This window comes from Ambystoma mexicanum, chromosome 2q (assembly GCF_040938575.1).
Source record: "Ambystoma mexicanum isolate Mex_15411 chromosome 2q, UKY_AmexF1_1, whole genome shotgun sequence".
Classification (NCBI taxonomy): domain Eukaryota; kingdom Metazoa; phylum Chordata; class Amphibia; order Caudata; family Ambystomatidae; genus Ambystoma; species Ambystoma mexicanum.
The window spans coordinates 997,441,129-997,461,997 of NC_090924.1; the positions used below are offsets into that span (position 1 = coordinate 997,441,129).

At 42.4% G+C, this 20,869-nt stretch overlaps 1 protein-coding gene across 1 annotated transcript in view; it reads left to right on the forward strand.

The window, feature by feature from the left end:
* TGM4 (transglutaminase 4) overlaps positions 1-20,869 on the forward strand; it is a 191,050-nt gene that overhangs the window by 94,975 nt on the left and 75,206 nt on the right. Inside the window, exons 7-10 of the mRNA XM_069648311.1 lie at positions 3,893-4,067; positions 4,394-4,532; positions 15,961-16,064; positions 20,479-20,730. Of these exons, the coding sequence (XP_069504412.1) occupies positions 3,893-4,067; positions 4,394-4,532; positions 15,961-16,064; positions 20,479-20,730 (670 nt within the window). The remainder of the gene's footprint in view (positions 1-3,892; positions 4,068-4,393; positions 4,533-15,960; positions 16,065-20,478; positions 20,731-20,869) is intronic.

Sequence of the window (20,869 nt, forward strand, 5' to 3'; positions counted from 1 at the left end):
TTCTTAGCTCTCACTGGCACAAAACATAGAACAGGTAGTGCTCTGCTTTCCCCTTTATTAGTTCGCCTCCCCAAGGGTTAACCTAGTGTCCCACTAATCAATCCAGTTCACAAACTATTTAGAGCCCATTTCCCTGCACTTCTGGTAGTTCAAATAGAGTGACTCTTAAATCTTGGCTCATGATTTGGCATCCTAACACCTCTGCCTTCACAACCAGGAATACGACCTTGGTGCTAGGCTGCAGTCCTTCACTTCTTCGGCTGCACACATTTCTACCTAATCAATTCAAAGGCCTGACTGATGTGGGGGCATATGCGTGTTCCCTTGCCATGCCTGGGAATCGGGATGCAATAGTAAGGCAAGGGATAAGGCCTCGTTGTTCTGTGTTTCTGTGAAAACATGGCCTGCAAGGATTCAAGACTACTCGTAGAGTTCAAGTCATAACTGTCATACATCTAAGTATATTAACTTTCCCCAGTATGGTTTCCCACTCCCACCAATTATCCCCACCCATAACACACACTCCTCCCCCCTGCACCATCCCAAGCATGTTTCCATATTTCAATATATTTTTTTACAATCAGGAGGTGTGGCGATCTGAACGTGCATACCAACAATATGATGGGCAATTCAGGCATGGAAGTCCTTTCCATGAAGTTTAAAAACAGACAGCTCACTACCCCATGCAATTGAAGTGAGGAAGGGGCCCGTCCTGTCTGTTTAGTTTGTGTACTGTTCCGAACTCTCTGGCGACCATTCCAACCTTCTTGATTCAATGCCCTATACATGCCACTTTGACATTGAAGCCCATAATTCTAGAGGCTAGTATCAGACACCTCGTAGAAGCTCTAGTTTAGTCTCATAGTAGAAGAAGTCAAGTGGTGGTGTATATCTTTGACAAGTTAATCTGGAAAGCTTTAGAAAATAGTGGCCAGTGGTTGGCCTGCATATGTGAAGGGCGGTCAGACTTCTGTGGAAGTAATCCTCCTGGCTTCTTTAGCAGTTTCACAATTTTGGAAGCCTTGCGGCACACACGTATTCAACCTTGACTCACATGTTCGATCTTCCCTTTCTTCCCCACTCTCACTTGGATGGAAATACCATAAAATGCTATTTTATGATATAATATATGATATTGCATTTATAACATGCCTATGCACAAGTGTTTCTATGAATGTGCTAAATGAATATTATGCAAAAGATTGTATTTAACTAGATGGGGTGCAAACAGGAATCAGTAGGCCCAATGGGCCAAAGACAACAATATTGTAAAAATAGATAGTGTGACAAGATTCACAAAAACTGTAACTCTAGCCTTGATAAAGCCAATTAATTGGCAAAATATCAATGCACGTCCGCCAAAGGTGATTGTTGGCTAAGCACACCTAATGCATCTAAAATATTTGGAATGTCAAAGAAGTCACACAATCAAGTGATGTTTCCTTGGGATATAAACCAATATTTCGAGCATAATACAAAATAAAAACAAAAAAAGGAAACACACAACTTCAAAGTATTCATTATTTGTGAAGATATAACAAGACAACGATTGCACTATTGTACCCTTTTTCAAACCGACTGGTAAGGTGTTCCAGTCTTCCATCCACCTGCTGTGGACAGTCAGCCTAGACAACAACACACTCAGAACACTACCACCATAGGCAACACCAACACACACAACCCAGTTATCCATAGCTGTTAATTGTCCACAGTGGTGCAGACATGTGGGATTAGGAGCTAGTCCTGCCCTCAATGCACCAGCGCCCGACCTGCTGTTCTGGCCCCAGCCAAGCAGTTTTCGGGGCGATTCATGACAGCTGATAGAGAGTGCATATTTGTTTATTTGATGCACAAAAAGTTTGACACTGTATTGTGTCACTGTTCATGTTATGAACATAAGGAATACAAATAAGCTGCATAACTGTGCCACAAAAAGACTACAAGCATATGACTTTATTGTAAGTCTTGAAAGAAGCACAACATTTTAGGTAGGCTTTCAAGTTTTCCCATTCCAGAGATGAAATAATCAGCCAGTCTTAGCTTTAAGGCTCGCATCATATTGTGTGTTGGTACTTATTGGCCTGTATTTATAACCTGTACATGAATTTTAAATAAATGACCTGCTAACAATGCAGGATTTACAGAACATTATTTCCATGTTTTGCTTCAGCGTATGTTTACAAAAGGAGAGGGTGAGCTAAGTGCGCTGCGTCGTAATTATGATTTGATAGGTTATTTATAACGCGCTTAATACCCAGAGGTTTCTAAGCGCGGACCCGGAGATTGAACCTGCCTTGCTCCGTTTCATCTTGCTTCCAAGGCGAGCACATTGCCCCTGAGCTATCCTCCCAAGATTATGCATACAGATTATTTACCTCTGTATTGCTGGGATTCCTATAGGAGAAACCTAGTTCTCTTAGTTTATGGGGACCCCTGTATACAGTGCAAGCCCACGCTGAAATTGAATTGTGTCTGCACCCTGATTGTTTGTTCCTTTTCTAGTCTGGGAGGCACCATACCAAGAGGGCATTTAAGTAGAAGTGTGTTGCATGCCCCTGCAAATACAAGACAATAGAACATGGAACACGTGCAACATGTGTTAGCTAGTGGATTCTTTTTAGTATTTTAAGGCGTTTGATTGTCTGTTTGTAATAGCCCTGACTTGACTCACTGTGGTTCATTTACTCTTCATAATCAGAAAACTCTGTGCCTGATTACGTATTTGCATGTGCTTGTGTCAGTTTATCATAGATGACAAGAGAAACGTGTCGATGAATCCAACATGCGTGTTTTCTGCATGGCACACCACGTTATTTTTTACACAACTAACTTTATCATTGTTGTTTAACTGAAGACCAAATAAATACAGAAAACAAATACCCTGTGTTGGATCTTTGTCTCCTCCTGCCACTTCCTCGGGACTTTGCAAGTGATAGTTAAGGAGTCTGCCGGCCTGAAATGTATTCTCTTGATAGCAAATATGTGTCAATGCTGCTAGCTACACACGTGTAGCCCCCATTGGAAGGGTGTGCGTGTATTCTACAGTCCCAGTATGTTTGCAGAACATCTGTGAAGGAGGAAGCACATTTCTACTTTCATTCAACTAGATGTTCCTATTTTAGGTAACAATTGTATCAATGATTATATTTTCACTATGCAGTTTAAACCTCACATGGGGGAAGGGTGGCAGATTCCTAACTCGTACATTTAAAGTGGGATCTGATGGACGTTGAAGTCATATGTACTTTAAATTAGTGAACCTGCATCTTAGCCGGTTGAAGTACATCAGAGTGTGTACGTTCTTAGCAACAATTGGATGCCTGTCATGCCAAAGTGCAGGCATTCAGAACTCTTCTTTGGGGAGGAGAAGAGGCCACTGCATCATTGACAAACGTCATTCTAGTAGACCTACATTGCCCCCGGTTTCATGATCCATCCATTTGTCATGGACCGACCACATGGATCATATAAGGCGTGGTGCTGCAACAGTTAAGGGATACTTTGCAGGCAACCTTCTATCATACCTTGAGTATGAGACACCAGGTTATAGAGCAAGCGTCTGCATCAGCTATCTGTATGGTTTCACCATGCTGGCTTTCTCTGATGGGAGTTGTAGTCCAAAACATCTGGAGAGGCAACGCGTGTAGATTCCTCTTATAGAGTGATATCATGGTAGTGGTTAAATGGCATCGGGACTGTTCATCGCCTCTCCTTCAATAGATTATTTGGCAGTCATTGCCTCCTCAGAGCTGCATAGATAAAAATTTCATATAATTTAAACTTAGTTTTATCGCCATATAATGTGTAAAGGTGGGCTTCTCCTTCTATATTGTGTGTATTTAGTCAGAAATTCTATATCATTTAAATACAATATCGGTCTTCTTTTTGTTAGGTTAATTCAAATGACGATGATGGTGTTCTCACTGGAAATTGGTCAGGAAAATATCCTGGAGGGGTTTCTCCTTTGAGTTGGACAGGAAGTGCAGCCATTTTGCAGAAGTACTACAAATCGCGAAAGCCTGTCAAGTATGGCCAGTGCTGGGTTTACTCTGGTGTACTTACGACAGGTGAGCATGTTCTCACACCATACTTTTCCTACATTAAACGTCATGATAACTAAATACATCACACTGGTCTTCCGCTTATAAAGAATAATATGACATGTTTGTTGGTTCTTGTGTGTAAAACGTATTTTTGTGGTTCCACGATGCTGCCACAGTGTTAAACGACTGTTGCATATCCTCTACACCATAGGATGCATTGGCCTTTTAGAGCTGTATTTTGTTGAAGTCACACTTTCTCTACTGTTGACACGTCGGGTTATGACGCAGTCCTTGCTAACTGCTCGAGGGTGATCTTTAGTAAAGTGCTTCCGGTCATATTCATATTTCAGTGCTGCGGTGCCTGGGTATTCCGGCTCGAAGCGTGACGAACTTTGCATCAGCGCACGACACCGAAGACAATCTCAAAGTTGACATTTATATCGATGAAAAGGGGCAAAAGTTGGACGACTGGACGTCAGACTCTGTTTGGTAAGCGTTTATAAACATTTGGTGGTGGTTCGACATAATGCCCTTAATTTAAATGATTAAAGTGATCAGGATTTTAGGAAATTTTTCGTCTTTGAAAAATAATGTTGATTAGAATTGATTTAGTCTTGGTGATTTTCAAGAGGAATGATCCTCTGTTACCTAGTGTCTGTGCATATTAATAAGTCATAATCAAACATCTTCCTCATTATAATTTTGTATCTATTATTAATGCCATGTAATTACTGAAAACCTTAGCATTATGTTCTGAACACAAACTTTAAGAAGCAAACACCAAAAATCTCAAAATACTTTATGATAAAATATTCCATACATATTCTTAAATATATCTAAAAGCTGGCAATTTATCCATATTCCCAGTTCTTCCGATTCATCCATGTTCAGGGGATCAAGTAAACATTTCGACACTGCGAGGGAGTGAGATACCCGATTACCACTCTTACAAGACTCCCACAAATAAACGCTTTCGAGAGAATCGATATAATGTACAAGCTGATTAAAATGCAATATTCTATTTCCCTTCAAGTGTCCACAGTTAATTAACAAATTTTTAATAGATTCAGTTCGGTCCTCACACTTATAAATCGTACAAAAAAGGGTTTGCACGTGATAGCTTCATTCTAGGACGAGTATCTTTAAGTGTTGGTAGTAAATTCCATCTAAAGTGCATGTACACAGACCTTAGGAACTTGTTCAGAAATATATTAGAATAGGGTGTTGGTTTGTAAAACTGTGCTCATTTTATTACTCGCAAAAATGTTATGCTATTGTTCCAAGCCAGGAAGATAGGTCAGGGACAACACGTTTGTCGTGGAAGCAAGACAACGCAGAGTAACACACGTTCAAATCCCTGTCCCGCGCTTAAAGACTGGTCTCTGGTATTAGGCACATAATAAAACATTTAATAATAATACACTCCAGTCCGACAGTAATTCCACACTCTTCTTTTCTCAGATCAAAATATTTAGATCAACGTTAGGAAGAGGCTAAGTGAAACCTGTCAAAAACCTTGTCTTATCCTAAGAAGCCTTAAAATGGAATTTGAATTCACAAAAATATGATTGCACTCATGGTGGAGCACCTCATTTATCATGTACAATGGAGAACCAGGATTGGCCATTAAACTTTTTATCATAGGATACCCCTATTTGAGCTCTGAAAAGTCACCAATATCCGTGTCCTACATTGACTGCACAGTGACTAACTGCCCATTATCTACTTTACCGTACTACTTAAACCAACACCTAATGTTGCCAACTCACATTCAACTCACTCACCCCCCTACTCCACACACTGGCCATAACTCTCACTCTACTCACCTATTGGCCCTCCTCCATCATGCTGCCTCTCTTCGACTCACACTCCTCGCCAAAGCCTACTTTGTGAAAACTGAAATAGCCTTTTCTGTGTCTATTGATAATAGCCCATTCTGTGAAGGTCATATTAGCCTATACTGTGAAGAGCGAATTTAGCCTACTCTGTGAAAACTGAAATAGCCTATTCTGTGTCTATTGATATTAGCCCATTCTGAGAAGGTCATTTAGCCTATTCTGTGAAGAGCAAATTTAGCCTACACTGTGAAAACTGAAATAGCCTATTATGTGCCTATTGATATTAGCCCATTCTGTGAAGAGTGACCTTAGTCATTCCTGCGAAACTCAAACTAGAATATTCAGTGTCTACTTAGTGTTTATTAAGATTAGCCTATCCTGTGCTAGTGATATTTAGAACTAGCCAGCTTTGCGACTACCCAAGCAGCTTACCTGTGATAACTTAACCTATCCAAGCCCATGAATATGAGTAAAACTCAGAGGAGCCAGTCTATCCTACTCCTTCTCGGCCTCCTTACTACAATGGCCCTTGCTACCTCCCCTACATGCCCACCTAAGGACAGAAATCTGAGACTTAGATCAAGACTGTCTCACCTGTACGAACCGAAAAACAGTAAAATTAGCCTTTCTATTCAAAACGCCACCCTTGCCTATGAACTCCCTACTACCCGAGCGCAACCGAGCAGGCATAGAAGTCTGAATATTGCACATGTCTCCCCTATTCCAATAACTCCCACGAGGACTAATATACCTATAACCAAACACCCCTCACCCCAAAACTAACAGTACCTTATTGTCCTATGGATCACTCATTAAGGCCAGATCACTGGTGGCTCACGCTTTGGAAATTGCGGACATCCTAACGAAAGAGAACCTAGACCTGCTTGCCATAACTGAGACCTGGCTTCACGAGGCAGCAGGAACCGCCCTAATGATAGCCGTACCAGATAGCTACGATATACTCAGAGCCGACAGACCCAATGCCAGAGGCGGCGGACTAGCAATCATCTCTAAAAGCAATCTACCCATTAGGCTTGCCACATCACCATCCTGCCAATCATGTGAGATACTCACAGCCAAACTTCCTTTCTCCAATAACTGCACATTAACTATCCACCTGATATACAGACCTCCAGATCCACTGGGAACCTTCAAGGAGGACCTAACTAGCCTTCTAGCTAATGACACAAAAGACCATTCACAAATCTTGCTGCTGGGGGAATTTAATCTTGGATTTAACGACACTGATAATAAACATGCCCAATCAGTAGCAGCTTTACTGAAGGATCATGGTCTCATACAAAAGGCCCTCATCCCCACTCATATCAAAGGAAGGACCCTCGATTGGGTGGCCGACCTGAATTGTAACATTGCCATTACCAACATAGCCCGTAATCTTGGACCGATCACCATCTTATCATCTTCTACACCACACTGGATCTCCTTAGCCCTAAAACTATCGTTATGGCACACCCACTCCCAACTAGAAGTAAAAAGGATATTACAGTGGAAAAACGACTCCCTCATCTCCTTCCCTCCATTAACAACCTTTCTGGCAATACAGACCTCCAACTTACTAGTGGAGGTCTTCAATAATGCCATGTCTAAGGCACTTGACATTATTGCACCCGTCAAACTTTGCGAAGGCAGACAGAAATCTCGTCTTAATGCCTGGTTCACAACCCAACTCAAAGAATTAAGACTCCAAAAAAGAAAGCTCCAATCAACTGGCCGTCATTTTCCCACGGAAGAGAATAAGGTTAAGTTAACTGACCATTCCAAACTTTACAAAAAAGAAATAATTAACACAAAAAAAATACATTTAACGACAGAATCTCAAAGGCTAAGTCTGACACTAAGGAACTATTCACTATCCTTCAGGAAATGGAATCACTGATCCCTCCAGTTGATAACGTCCCTAAAGATAAGCCCTGGTGTACTGACATACAAAATGCCTTGTCAAACAAAATTGCTTCCCTCCAACTCAAAATAGCTAACAAGAAGGCCTCACTGCTCTCATCTGAGCAGCAACCCCTCCAGCCTACCCCAGACAGAACTACCTTACCCTTCAGCTTCAAATAAAATCTCCACCCGTGAGACAGAGAAAATGATACTCTACCTAAAACCTAATTGCAAAGGAGACAGCTGACCGGCCCAAATTATAAAGGATGCAGCTAGATACCTAGCCTCTTTTATCTCTAAGCTTAGGAATGCTTCCTTTAAGACTAACACAGTGCCTAATAACCTTAAAGAATCTTGGGTCCTCCCACTGCTTAAAAAACAAACACTAGACCCCACCATCCCGAGCAACTATTGACCTATCACCACAGTCCCTTTCTTACTTAAAATTATCGATAGAGTAGCTTACCTTAGGAATCTACCTCAATGCCACACTCTCCCTCACTCGACAAACCAATGCAGTTGTAGCTGCATCAGCCTACACCTGTAAATTGATTACAGCCTGCCGACCCTTCCTCACCACCCAAAATTGCATCACTGTCACCAGGACACTGGTTATGTCCAAACTGGACTATTGTAATGCCCTATACCAAGGCACCAATCAACGGAACCTCAACAAACTCCAGATCACCCAAAACAGTGCCATCAGAGCGGCACTCAACCTCCCCAGATCAGCACACATCTCAGAAACCAGGAAGAACCTCCACTGGTTATCAGTCTTCCAAAGGATCTCACTGAAAGCACTGGCACTCACATACAAATGTGTAAATAACTTGGCCCCCATTTACCTAGCCTCACCCTTCACCCAATACATTCCCACACGGACTCTGAGATCGGTCCAATATCAAGGGCTATCGATCCCCAGATACAAGCTTCAAACAGCTGGAGCAGTAAGCTTCCTAGTCTAGGCAGCCAAACTCTGGAACACCCTGCCACTCACCATTAGAAATGTACCGTCATTCAACTAATTCAAACACAAAGCAAAGCTCTGGCTTACCACTTCGCATGAACCATTGGTTACAGCCTGACTCCCAACATGACTACGGGAACCATAGGTCTAGTACTGATCCGATTGATATTGCACTTCTGTATAAATTATTTGATATGTTAACTGTAACCTTGCCTAAATGTAACCACTCGTCTAACTATGTGACATTCCTGTAATTCTAACTGTATGTATGTAACCTACTGTTCAAGATACGCGCCCGGTTGCCTTCGGTCCTGGCTGCGCTTTACAAATAAAACAAATACAAATACAAATACCTCCAAATCCAGGACTACCGGGAAGTCAATCACCTACTAGGATCGCGACAATCAGGCTTCCGCCCCCTTCATGGCACGGAAACAGCCTTAATAGACCTCAAGACCCAAATTGACGAGTTGAAAGACAATGGGAAAACAGCTATGCTACTCCTCCTTGACCTATCTGCAGCCTTTGACCTGGTGGACCCTGCAGTCTTATGGAACCACCTTAGGTCAACTGCCCATTTCTCAAGTGATGCCATAACCTGGGTCCAGTCCTTTCTAGCTAACCGTACAATGAGAATCTTCTCCTCTTCAGCTGACCCTATACTAACATCCTGCGGTGTACCTCCGGGATCCTGTGTCTCACCCACCATGCATAACATATTTACTAAGCCTTTGTTTGACAAGTTGGACTGACTGGGTGTTACCTACACAAATTATGCAGGTGACACCCAGATCCTCATTCCCCTTTCGGGAAACTTTCTCAAGGACACGGCCTTACTAAATAAGATATACCTCCTCATTCAGACATGGATGGCATCCCATGGCCTCTGCCCAAATGACGACAAAACTGAGATACTGATCTTAGGTTCAGAGACAAACCTCAAAAAACTTAGCCCTAGCTATACCTTCTTTAACATTGACAACAACCTTATCAAGGTGATGCTCGTAGTGAAAACTTTAGATTTCTACCTTTACTCCTCACTCACCCTTAAGAAGCAAGTTAACTCACTAGCATCCACAACAGCTTACACCTGCAGACTTATCCGAGCCTGCAGACCATTCCTCTCTGAAACCAGTTGCATTACCTTGGCCAATGACTCATAATATCCAGACTGGATTATTGTAATGCCCTGTACTCAGGAGCTAACAAATACATCACTGGCAAACTCCAAAGACTGCAAAACAATGCCCTAAGAGCAGCCCTGAATATTCCTAACAGAGAGCACATCTCCAAATTCAGACGAGACGTCCACTGGTTAACAATAAACAACAGGATCCTCCTGAAAATACTCTCACATACATCCAAATGCCTGAACAACCTAGCACCACCATAGCTCTCTGAAAGAATGAATAAGAAACTTACCACACGCTCCATGAGATCTGCCAATGCCCACACCTTGGAGATCCCTAGATTCAAACGAACCACAGTTGGGGGCGCCAGTTTCCCGGTCAAAGCAGCGTAATCCTGGAACGCACTCTCCTTAGATCTTAGAATGGAGCAACCTTACCCTAAATTTAGAAGTAACATTCTAAACTGGCTACGATCAAATGACTCCTGATTCGCTCCATCCTGCACTAAGACTTCACCTGCTACCTGATACCGGTGATCCCTACCTTACTCAATATACTCGCTATCCACTACATTATTCCACTGCAATATGTAATATGTAATGTGTGACCTCAGTCCCCACCACTTATTGTAACCTGGAAGTGGCAGTAAATGTATATTTCCTGCATGTAGGTATCTAACTTGTTCTGTAACTAAGCTTTGAGCCTACTTGTCTTATTTGTGCCCAGCTACCTAAGGGTTTGGTGCGCATTACCAAATAAATAAACAAACAAACAGATACTGCAGCTGTTTGGGAGGCTTTCATGCTTCATGATCAACTACGAGAAATCAGAGGGCCTTAACGTTACTGAGGACTCAGCCAAAGGTGAGCGAATGGGGAAAATGAATTCTCACTCTGTTGGGCTAAAGATATGGTGAAATATCTGGGGGTGTAACTGACAGTGAATTATAATGTTAATGTTCCTGATCTTTGGAAAATGACAATTGAGGTCTTTGGGAGATGGGGATCTTAAAGATCTCTCATGGTTCTCCCGGATAGCAGCAGTGAAGATGACCTTATTCCCAAGAGTTTTGTACATGTTCTTTACCCTTTCTATATGGATCCTGGTGGCAATGGTTAAGGAACTGCCTGCGGAAATATTCATGTTTATTATCTGGAACAGGAAACATCCTAGAAATGCCAGGCCGATCACAACTATGGCTCCACTGTTGAGGGGGCTGGGCATCCTGGATATAGGTCACTACTTACTAGCTGCACGGATTGGTCCTATGCTGGAATAGTCCAGTGCACAGGGTTGTGGAGCAGGAAGCTACGTCTATTCCGTGGAGCATTCTTCCCATCTCTGATGGGGCAGGGAGACATAGCGGGGGCTGACTATTGGACGCAGCTAACTGCTTGTTGAAGTGTTGGTATACGGCCCTGAAGGGGGGGGGAGGTATCCCTTCTGGATTGGGGACATTATCTCTGGTTGAGGACAATCCAGGGTTTTACTTGGGAATGTGTAAGGGCTACTTAGAGAATTGGGAATGAAATGGGTCGCTGCGGCTGCATGATTTCTATAAAGAGGGAAGCCCATTGACATTTGAGGATTGTAAAAGTAAATGTAATATTGGTAAACAGGAGAGATAATGTTATGCCCATATTAGACACTGGATTAAGAATAGGGGGGTGCTTCATGCGGGGAATCGCATCCCGAGGATTATAGAGCTATCTCTGAAGGAGGGTATTGGGCAAGTATTTCAAAATGATATAAATTGATGGATTACGATGACCCATAAAATAAATTGCCTAACATGTTACGATGGGAAGTGAAAGAGCGCATAGAGCATCTAAATGCAGTAAAATTAAGGTGACAATTTGTAAAATCTGCCATGGATAGTACCTCACATGCTGCGGAAGGGTCATACTCGTGAGGGGTTCTGTGGCAAGCCTTTTGTGACACACCTGTTGAACGCGGGTCGATTAACAATAGCCCAGTTCTGGAAAACAAAAGGTGCCCCAAAAGTGACACAATTGTGGGTTAGGGTTTGGGGGATCATTTCATTGGAAAAGATCATGGCTCTGGCTACTGGAATATTTAAGAAATACGTGCAAATAACATTACAAAGGAGACACTCGGACGGGGGACTATCATTTTCCAAAGATCAGGAACATTAACATTATAATTTGAATTATCCTATATCGACCCATTTACAGCATGCAGCCAAATGGGACACTCAGATAGGCGGGACGGACAGGTTGTTACTGGGCAAGCCTCTGAGGCATTATACAGGGATGTAAACATTATGGGGGAACTCAGGGAGGCCCCACATGACATGTATTACGATGGTGGTTCAGCAGGTATGGAGAAGGGCATGCACTAAATTAAAGCTGAAGGAGGGATACAGCCCAGACATAGCATTGAGGGTAGGTCCCGAAATTGCGAAAATCTTGAGTGGCATAGTGTGATGAATCTCATGTGGGCAGTGAAAGGCAGCTGCTACCTGATCCTGATCCTGACTCTGACCCTGGGGGTGGTATTATGCAGGAGGATCACATGGGAGGGGACTCGGGTCCGGAAGAATGGGACAAATGTCTGAAAAATTTCCCTAATGATCCTAAAGTCCTGATGGCTTATTGTAAAATTGATGATTCTGTTTTTAAAACAACTAAGAACATTATGGACTTTAGTACTGAGACGAGAAAGAGGGGTCCAGAGTTACCAAACTATAATGAGCGGTCTAGTGGTTGTAAAGACCCTCACCAGAGCAGAACCTTTAAACATTTAAAGGCCTTTCAGGTGCGGGCCAAGCAGAAGCAGCAGGAGAAAGCAGAGGTTGGAGCCCCCCGTTTTGCCGATAGCAGGATGCCATGCAGAGAATGTGGTGGCGGTCGTGTTCCTGGAAGATGCAGAGGACGTGCAGCGGGAAGTGGTATTGAGGCCTTCTGTCCCAGTAGAGAGAGAAGCTCTGCATGTCCTGCATCTCGCCCTGGTGGAGGTTTTCACCAGAGCGTGTGTGAAGCGGTCCAAGCTCCCTTGATAGAGAGCGTGAGCAGCGGAAGGCTGACCAGAACTGTGAAACACCAGGGGAGTCCTGACAAGTGATGAAACAGAAGCAGCGGATTCTAAGTGATCTGACCACGGCTGATTTTGCCGCGGCCAGAATGTTCGCATGAGAAAGGTCATTTTTTGTTTGTTTGCGTGGGTGTGCTGCACTGGTGTGCCCCGCAACAGCCCGCTCACTATGCCACACAGTATAGTGAGCGGGGTGTTGCGGGGGACACAGCCCCTGCAGTCTTTTTTTCATTTTTTTACTTACCTGTAATGCTACCACCAAAGGTTCGAACTTTTGGTGTTGGTGGTAGCATTTTGCGTTCGTTTTGTACGGTCGGACCTTTTTTTTTCAGTCCGATCGTACAAAACCAATTAATCTCTGAAAAGATATATTTATCACGCCTCAGATCTATCTAATCACCCATAAAAGTTAACATTTCTAACATGTATGTAGTCTATAAGTGCACCATCAATGAACTGAACAAGACAAGTCAGTTGGATCAAACAAGCGGAATTCCAGCAGCAGAGTAGACTTCAATACCTCATATTTGCTAATCTGAATCGCAGCATGAAAGACATAATGCATGTCTTGCTGTGACGTGTTCCATTAAAGCTTGCAAGGCATGAGTGTAGAGGCGATGGGAACATGGCAATCACTGGGATGGATGTATTCATCCCAGAATCCAATCCTCCTCACTCCGTGCTTATAGCATTGGATTGTTGCAATATAACTGTTGTTGAAGCGACAACTATGATCCAAGCATACAAATAAAGTGCAAAGCGTGTTTTGAAATCTGCTAAATGGGACATAAAATTATACAGAAATGACAAATTCCTCAGCTACATTCTGCCCCTCCCTCCCTGCTAGCTCCCCCCACACACACATTGTGGATATTTCCGCACCGTGAGACCATAACCAGGAATCTGTGGTATAACCAAAGTAAACGACCTGATGAGGGATTCAGAGTTTAAATATTTACAAGAAATGCAGACTGAATTTGGGGGAGTTGGCAAACTGAGATTATCTAGCTATTTCCTGCTGTAGTGCAGTGCTTTTTAAAATCAATCTTTGATGGTTTTAGCAGATATGGCACATGTAGAGAGCAAACTGAAGTGTTAAGGTTTTATATTCTTCATATTATAGCATCATTAGAGCTTGATGCATGTGCCATTGATTATATTATTCGCCTGTGGTCTAAAAAAGGTGCTCTAAAATATGTCTGTAGAAAATGAGAACAGTTATATCAGATGCCCTATTCGATTCCATCTGGGTACGTTTCAAGACGATCCAGTATTTCTTTCATTTTGATTACGTTAAACTGCTCATAAGCTCGTCAATGTGTATGCTGGCCAAGATTCATGTTGATGCTACCGGAAGACAGTGGTGATTTGGGAACGTATATTTTGACCATGTTTCAACATCAAATTTGCTGCTTTAAGGCTCTCTTAAGGGATGTGCCCCCCTTGAAAGGTAATGATTTTGAAGAAACAGGTACCTTTTATTGATATGGCTATTGGCATTTCATGAAAACAAGAAACACAGATATAACACCCAAACCCTACTATGTGTTCTGCTCCTCAAGAATTAAAATTACAACTACAGTATGATGTGTCCACAATAAAATTCACTAATGTCTCAAACTAAGTCAAAACAGTACTCCATGCCACACTAAATTCATGTTGTAATGGATGATCACATGGAGTAGTCTCCCATTGCAACTCGTACCTCCTTCCATCTATCTCCCTCAGTACAAAACTGGGGTGCCTAAGGCAAAGGGCACACGGATAACTACATCAGCCTGTAATCCTGCTATTTCACCATGTCACCACTACAGATTATTGATTGTTGCAAAAGCCCATTGCTCTGCTCAGTGTTCAGAAAATATACACTCAATAATGAAGCTGTCCTCCGCAGACAGCTGCCCAGCATTTTTACATGGTCTTGGTGCACCCCAACAAACCACAGGATGACATACTGCAACTGCAGTACCCTAAGTCCTGGGCTTCTTTGTCCTTCCTGCTAGTAGGGTAATTGCAAAGTAGTTATTCCAACCCTTAGGGTTTAGTCTCCCCACATAATCTTCCTCAAAAGTGAGTTGAGCTGTTTGATATGGCCTCTGGGATCAACGTTTGCATGTTCTGGAACACATTCAGGGTTATCAGGATCATTATCATTTTTTGCCACCAACACCCTGCCGATGAGGAACATTGAAAATCCTGCCCCTGCTCTACTAGCCTTTGCAGGCGCGACACTAATTTAAGTGCATTATAAAGTGCCACACTGTCAGCACCGATCAGAATACCGGTGTATGTAAACAGCTTGCAGGTTGATGTAAGAGACACATTTTATAACAAAGCAACACCAGAATCCCACAGAAGATACATGACAGAGATGGTCCAGTTTATTTCCTGCCCTGGCAAATGCCAAATTCCTTAATTTGTTCTAGAATGAGGGGAAAAGCAGTAAGTGACCCTGAAACATATAGCAAAATATCATCTACATAGAAGGAAATGAAAGGTGACCCTTACTCCCTAATCAACCAACTTCCCAAAAAACAGACCAGACAAGAAAGTGGCACTACTGCTAAAGCAGAAATAAATGGGCACCAGCGACAACCATGTCTGGGTCCTCTACCGATCAGGGTGCAAGGTGTTATTAACCTTATCCTACGGATCAGTGCATTACACAGAAGAGAGGCACCTATATTGCAAACCTTACCGAAGCCGCTTGAGCACCTCTGTCCGCTACATACCTGTGTCACATACCAGACTGAGGGTCATAAATCAGGTCTTCATTCTTTTTCTATTCACACAATAGGTGGCACAAACATAATAATTTGGGCAAATAAGGGGAAAGCAAACACTGTGTACAGAACGCTATTAATGTAAACCATGTTTTTTCCTAAAATGGCTTCTCTACTGATCAAGTTATATTCAAGGTACTCCAGATCATGTGTGTGAAATATATATTATTTACCACTTGTCACTCTGCATACCGAATAGCGCCAACATTAAATCGATTAGTAACATGTCATTCCTTCCTGTAGGAATTTCCATGTGTGGAATGATGTGTGGATGAAAAGGCCAGACTTGCCCCAAGGATATGATGGCTGGCAAGCACTCGATGCTACCCCCCAAGAGCCAAGTCAAGGTAGGCCAGAAATTTCAAACATTTTTAACACCAACTGGAAAGAATTATAAAAGCCTTGAAATGTGAGGTGAATTGTACCAAGGTGACAACTAGTCCCTATCTGGGTACACAGACCAGGAATGAATGCCATCAACTAAGCCATCCTGGCACTCTGATTCAATGTTCATCTATTGGCTATTTAAAATGTATAGGCTAATATGGTAATATGTGTATTTTGGTCTTAAGTGATTTGGGGGGGATTGTATTATGGAATGTTTTTGGGGCATCAAATGTAGACCTCTTAATGAACTTGGTATACGTTAATGGACTTGTGGCAGGCGACTCGGCTTATTTATTTCCATGTGTGATGTTTTAGGGTGATCAAAAGAGTTACTCCACGTCATTTGGAAACCACTGGTGTTTCCTTTGAATGTTATTGTTTTCTGGGATGTTAATCCAGTGGGAAAACAAAAAGTTTACAACTCCCAGAATTACTACATCAGCTAAATGAAGGTGCAGGACTGGAAAACACGTGTTAAGATGACTGGAGTCACAATGACAACTGTGCTTTTTACTGGGAGGCAAACAAATGTTTGCATGAATAAGGGAAAAACGCAATATCGTTAACCATTATATTTGTTCCTGCCCTGTAAGTTTTAGGAAAAGGGGCCAGGAGTTGGTGAAATGGGAGGGTAATGGTTTAGAGCCTGGGATGGTTTGCCCTTTGAGGGAATTGCGATTACAGAAACAACTGTCTTTGCTTGGGGTTGTATAAATCCAGAATCAATTTCCTGTGCGTGTGTGATTTGCTGTGAAAGAAATGTAAGGGAAAAGGTAGAAAACAAGCATTTACAGAGCCAGCAGGTTTGACTTGTGTGGAGTGAAAATATTGTCTTCATTCCAACTGTAGGCATTGATAACACATGTCCATGTACCCTCACGATTTTCTAGTGTTTTGACTGCGTGTCCAATACACCATCCTTTGCTATGTGTTGCCAGCATATGTTCACATAATCATAACTTATTACAGATATTGTCATCATACAGTAAGGTACTCACATCAGTGTTAGGTACTCACCCAAATTGCCAGCGTTTGCCATCAGACAACAGCAACTCTCACAATTTGCTAGGTGGTTCAGTAGATACTTGAATCATATAATCATTTGCTGATTTTGTAGGGCTTAATGTAGATGGACAGCTTCTAAGATCTCTAATAATCTGTGCTATTACCCACTGATGGTACTTTATTCATCGCCCACAATAGGATGAAGGGTCTAGTCGGCCCAACCAGGATTCTGTTTCATTCCCAAAACTAGCATGTTGCACATGAGCTATTCAACCAGCGTCCAATTGTTTGCCATAAATTAACATTATATGTCCTTGTACTCGCATCATTTGACAGCTACTGGCATCCCAGGCCAGAGTACTCATGCCATTTTCTAGTTATTGGCATTCTATTCTCAGGTATTGTCTTCATGTAGCAGATTTTGCCATGTATTGCTTATGCACTCACCCCATTTGGCAGGTAGTGTTACTATGTCTCTAGGTGGCAAAATGACTATTTCACCCAATAGCCTTCCTGATGCTCTTGACCCCCCGCCGCCATCCCCAATAGCCCTCTGAAGAGGCTTTAGGCACTCTTTGTAAACTAACATTAGTTAATATAGCTGGGAACTGTCAAACCGCCTAACCCTCTTTCCCTTTCTTTCACACCCCGCTTCCGTTCTTCCCTTGGAGCATTGGGGACGCCATCTAAAGCTTTGTTCATCAACTGAATAGAGAGCTATTGATACACTTCCAAATGGGAGCAAAATTGATAGAAAATTATATTACCCAGCACCAATACGTGCTTTTGTGGCAGCAACATTAATTATACTGCCTTTAATTTATATAATAATAATAAACATGGGATGATGAAAACGGATTTCTCTTTGTAATATTGCTGTCTACTTATTAATTTTAAATAGAAGTTAAAATAGCTTTAATTAAAGTGAAATGATTTAATAATGTTGAAAAAGGAGCGCAGTGTAGGATAGCAGATACATGTAGGCGTGCACTGTGGTGTTTCCCCCTGGCTGCAATATTGTCTAGAAACTGTCTTGGCAGCATGAGTGCTGTCACTTGTGACCAACAAGAGGACAAACCAGCTTGTAAATCCGCCCACGTGCTTATCACATCCTGGTTGAGTGACAGAAAAGATCCTCTTACCACATCTGTGTTACCGAAGCTCCTAAAAAACTCTAAGAGCTCGATCATAGGAACAAAGTAGTTCAATACATGCTAGTATCGATTCCTGCCCATCAAAACATTTAGCAGGAGAATTAGCAACCTTCTTTGAAGAAAATAATCTCTAAAAGAATCATCACATCACAGGAAAAGTGCTCGACCATTTGTTTACTTACCTGGGGACCTCCCAGTAACTTTGTTCATATGCCACAGTCTCTCCTGACAAAGTGTGACAAGTAGGAAGGTTGGCAAAGGCATCGAAAACAAATCAGGCTCCCCCTGCCCAGCAGCCATCTTTAAAGACAACGTTGACAGCCATGCTGCGGCCCTGATCACACCACTAAGCACAGGAATCAATCCCGGTGCCATGAAATCCAGACCATCAAAAAGGCTTACTTTCTCTTCCATGATAATCAAGCTTCTATACTCTGGGAAACACCAACTCCATCCCATGTTAATGAAGAAATCCTTAAGCCTTGGACAAGAATATTGCCTCAGCCCTGTCGTTACTGACCTTGTCTGCCTCTTAGGACACATTGGACCAGTCTAGGCTGCTCCAAAATCGTCAGTGTTCTATGGGTCTAAAAGCCTTATTTCTGTGGCTGTTTAGCACCTATGTATCCCAGTGATCCTCCGTCTTCAATGCATTTTTCAACCTCATTCCAGCATTATGCAAAGTATATGCAATACATTTTTAATTTGGCAGCAACTCACCAGACAACCTCCAGATCACTGAGTGCCTGTCTGAGATACACAATTGCACAAATGACAATAATGAATATATGAGCGCCTTGAAAACTGAGATTTGTGCACTTTAGAATGACTGGTCCTCCCTCACTGCTTTTCCACTGGCCATCAGATAGGGTCCCAAATCACTGCCAAGGGCTGAATCTACAAATCTAGGGGACATTTTAAGCTGTGATCTCTCCCTAACCCTCAAGATATTTTGAACTATGACTCCCAAACACCTGAAGAGCCAAAGGTTGTAGACCCTTATATACAACAGATCAATTCAATATCCCCAAAACATATTTTCAACAAGACTCAATAAAGCACATCTTCACCATAGATAGAGGTGGTCTGGGTATGTGTTTCTTCCAGCTTAGAACATTGCAACAGTCTATATGGCCCTCTCCGAGACAAATACACATCATCTACATACTTTACAAAATAAGCCAACGAGAATGCTGTTGGGACTCAAGGCGAGAGACAACATCACCCCTGGTCATAGCACCTTAAGTTGGCCATAAAGAGCCTAGCAACTGGAATTCAAAGCACCCTGTTCCATTCACCATGCTCTTTGGATGAACACCATGCATATCCATGCAAAATCCTGCTATGGTCATACGATGAAATGTTGGTCCGTCCAGTTCCCTTGAACTGAGTCCGACATGGCTGACAGACTTCTGCAGTGTATGGTCTGAAACCCTGGAGCCCTTTACCCTTCACGCTCAGATTAAAAGACAGGGGAAACCAAGATCTTGAAACAGGCAAGGTCCATCTAACGGACTCTGTTTGTCAACTTTGCAATTCAGTTGTTCATTTCGTTGTTAAATTTAGCTGTATCCTTCCAAGATCATCTACAATAACTTGTACACTGCCTCACTCTTCTAAATGAGAAAATGATGTTCTCATTGTTGATCGTTATTCCTACCTCTTTCCTGTTGTCTCTTTTTCCTAATTTTCCATCCGCCATCTCTAATCCTAATCTTCTTTTGACTCTGATGATTTACAGCAGAAATTTTACCACAAAGGGCGTTTCGCAAATCACCAAAGAGTCAAAGAACGAAATAAAAATGTATGTTGATGCATACACTTTCACGTCGTTTAGATGTGAGTTGCATAACACGTTTGTGATGTGTCACCGATGAAAAACCTGCATAATGTTCCCCCCCCACCTCATAAACCCTCCAAATAAGCATTGCCTTTGGCTACTGGCTCAAGTGAGGATCAGACTTGGAATGAGGCAGTTGGATGTCAATAGACTGTTATCGTCCAAAGCCTTAGGGCAAGACGAGTGAGCGACTTGCCCTCAACAGTGGTAGCAAACAGGGGCGTGAAAGTAGGGATTTCCGACAGATTGTATATATCCAGGTCTAACGTGAACTGACTCCTACAAGGTGAATGCAAGTATTGACTTTAAACTGTGTGTTTTATTAATATACACAGTGTGATCGGAGAAGTGACATCTCCAGTTTCTCTACCATAGGTATTTTTCAGTGTGGGCCTTCCCCTCTTAAAGCCATCAAAAGTGGAGAAGTGTATTTGCTTTACGACTCCAAGTTCATATTTGCTGAAGTGAATGCAGACAAGATCTATTGGATGGTGAAGGACGTGAATGGAACAGAGGAAGTAGTCCAGGTGCACGAGGAGAGAGCCAATATTGGCCTGCACATAAGCACCAAAGCTGTCAATCAGAATACCAGGGAGGACATAACATCACAGTACAAATTCACAGAGGGTGAGTCTGTACTCTTTTATTGATATGCACTTTTCTAATGCAGGTGAATGAACTGTTTGCATGGTAATGTATCTGTTTCCGGAATTCAGTACACATTGATGATATAGGCCCTCATTAGGAGTTTGGCGGTATCCCGCCT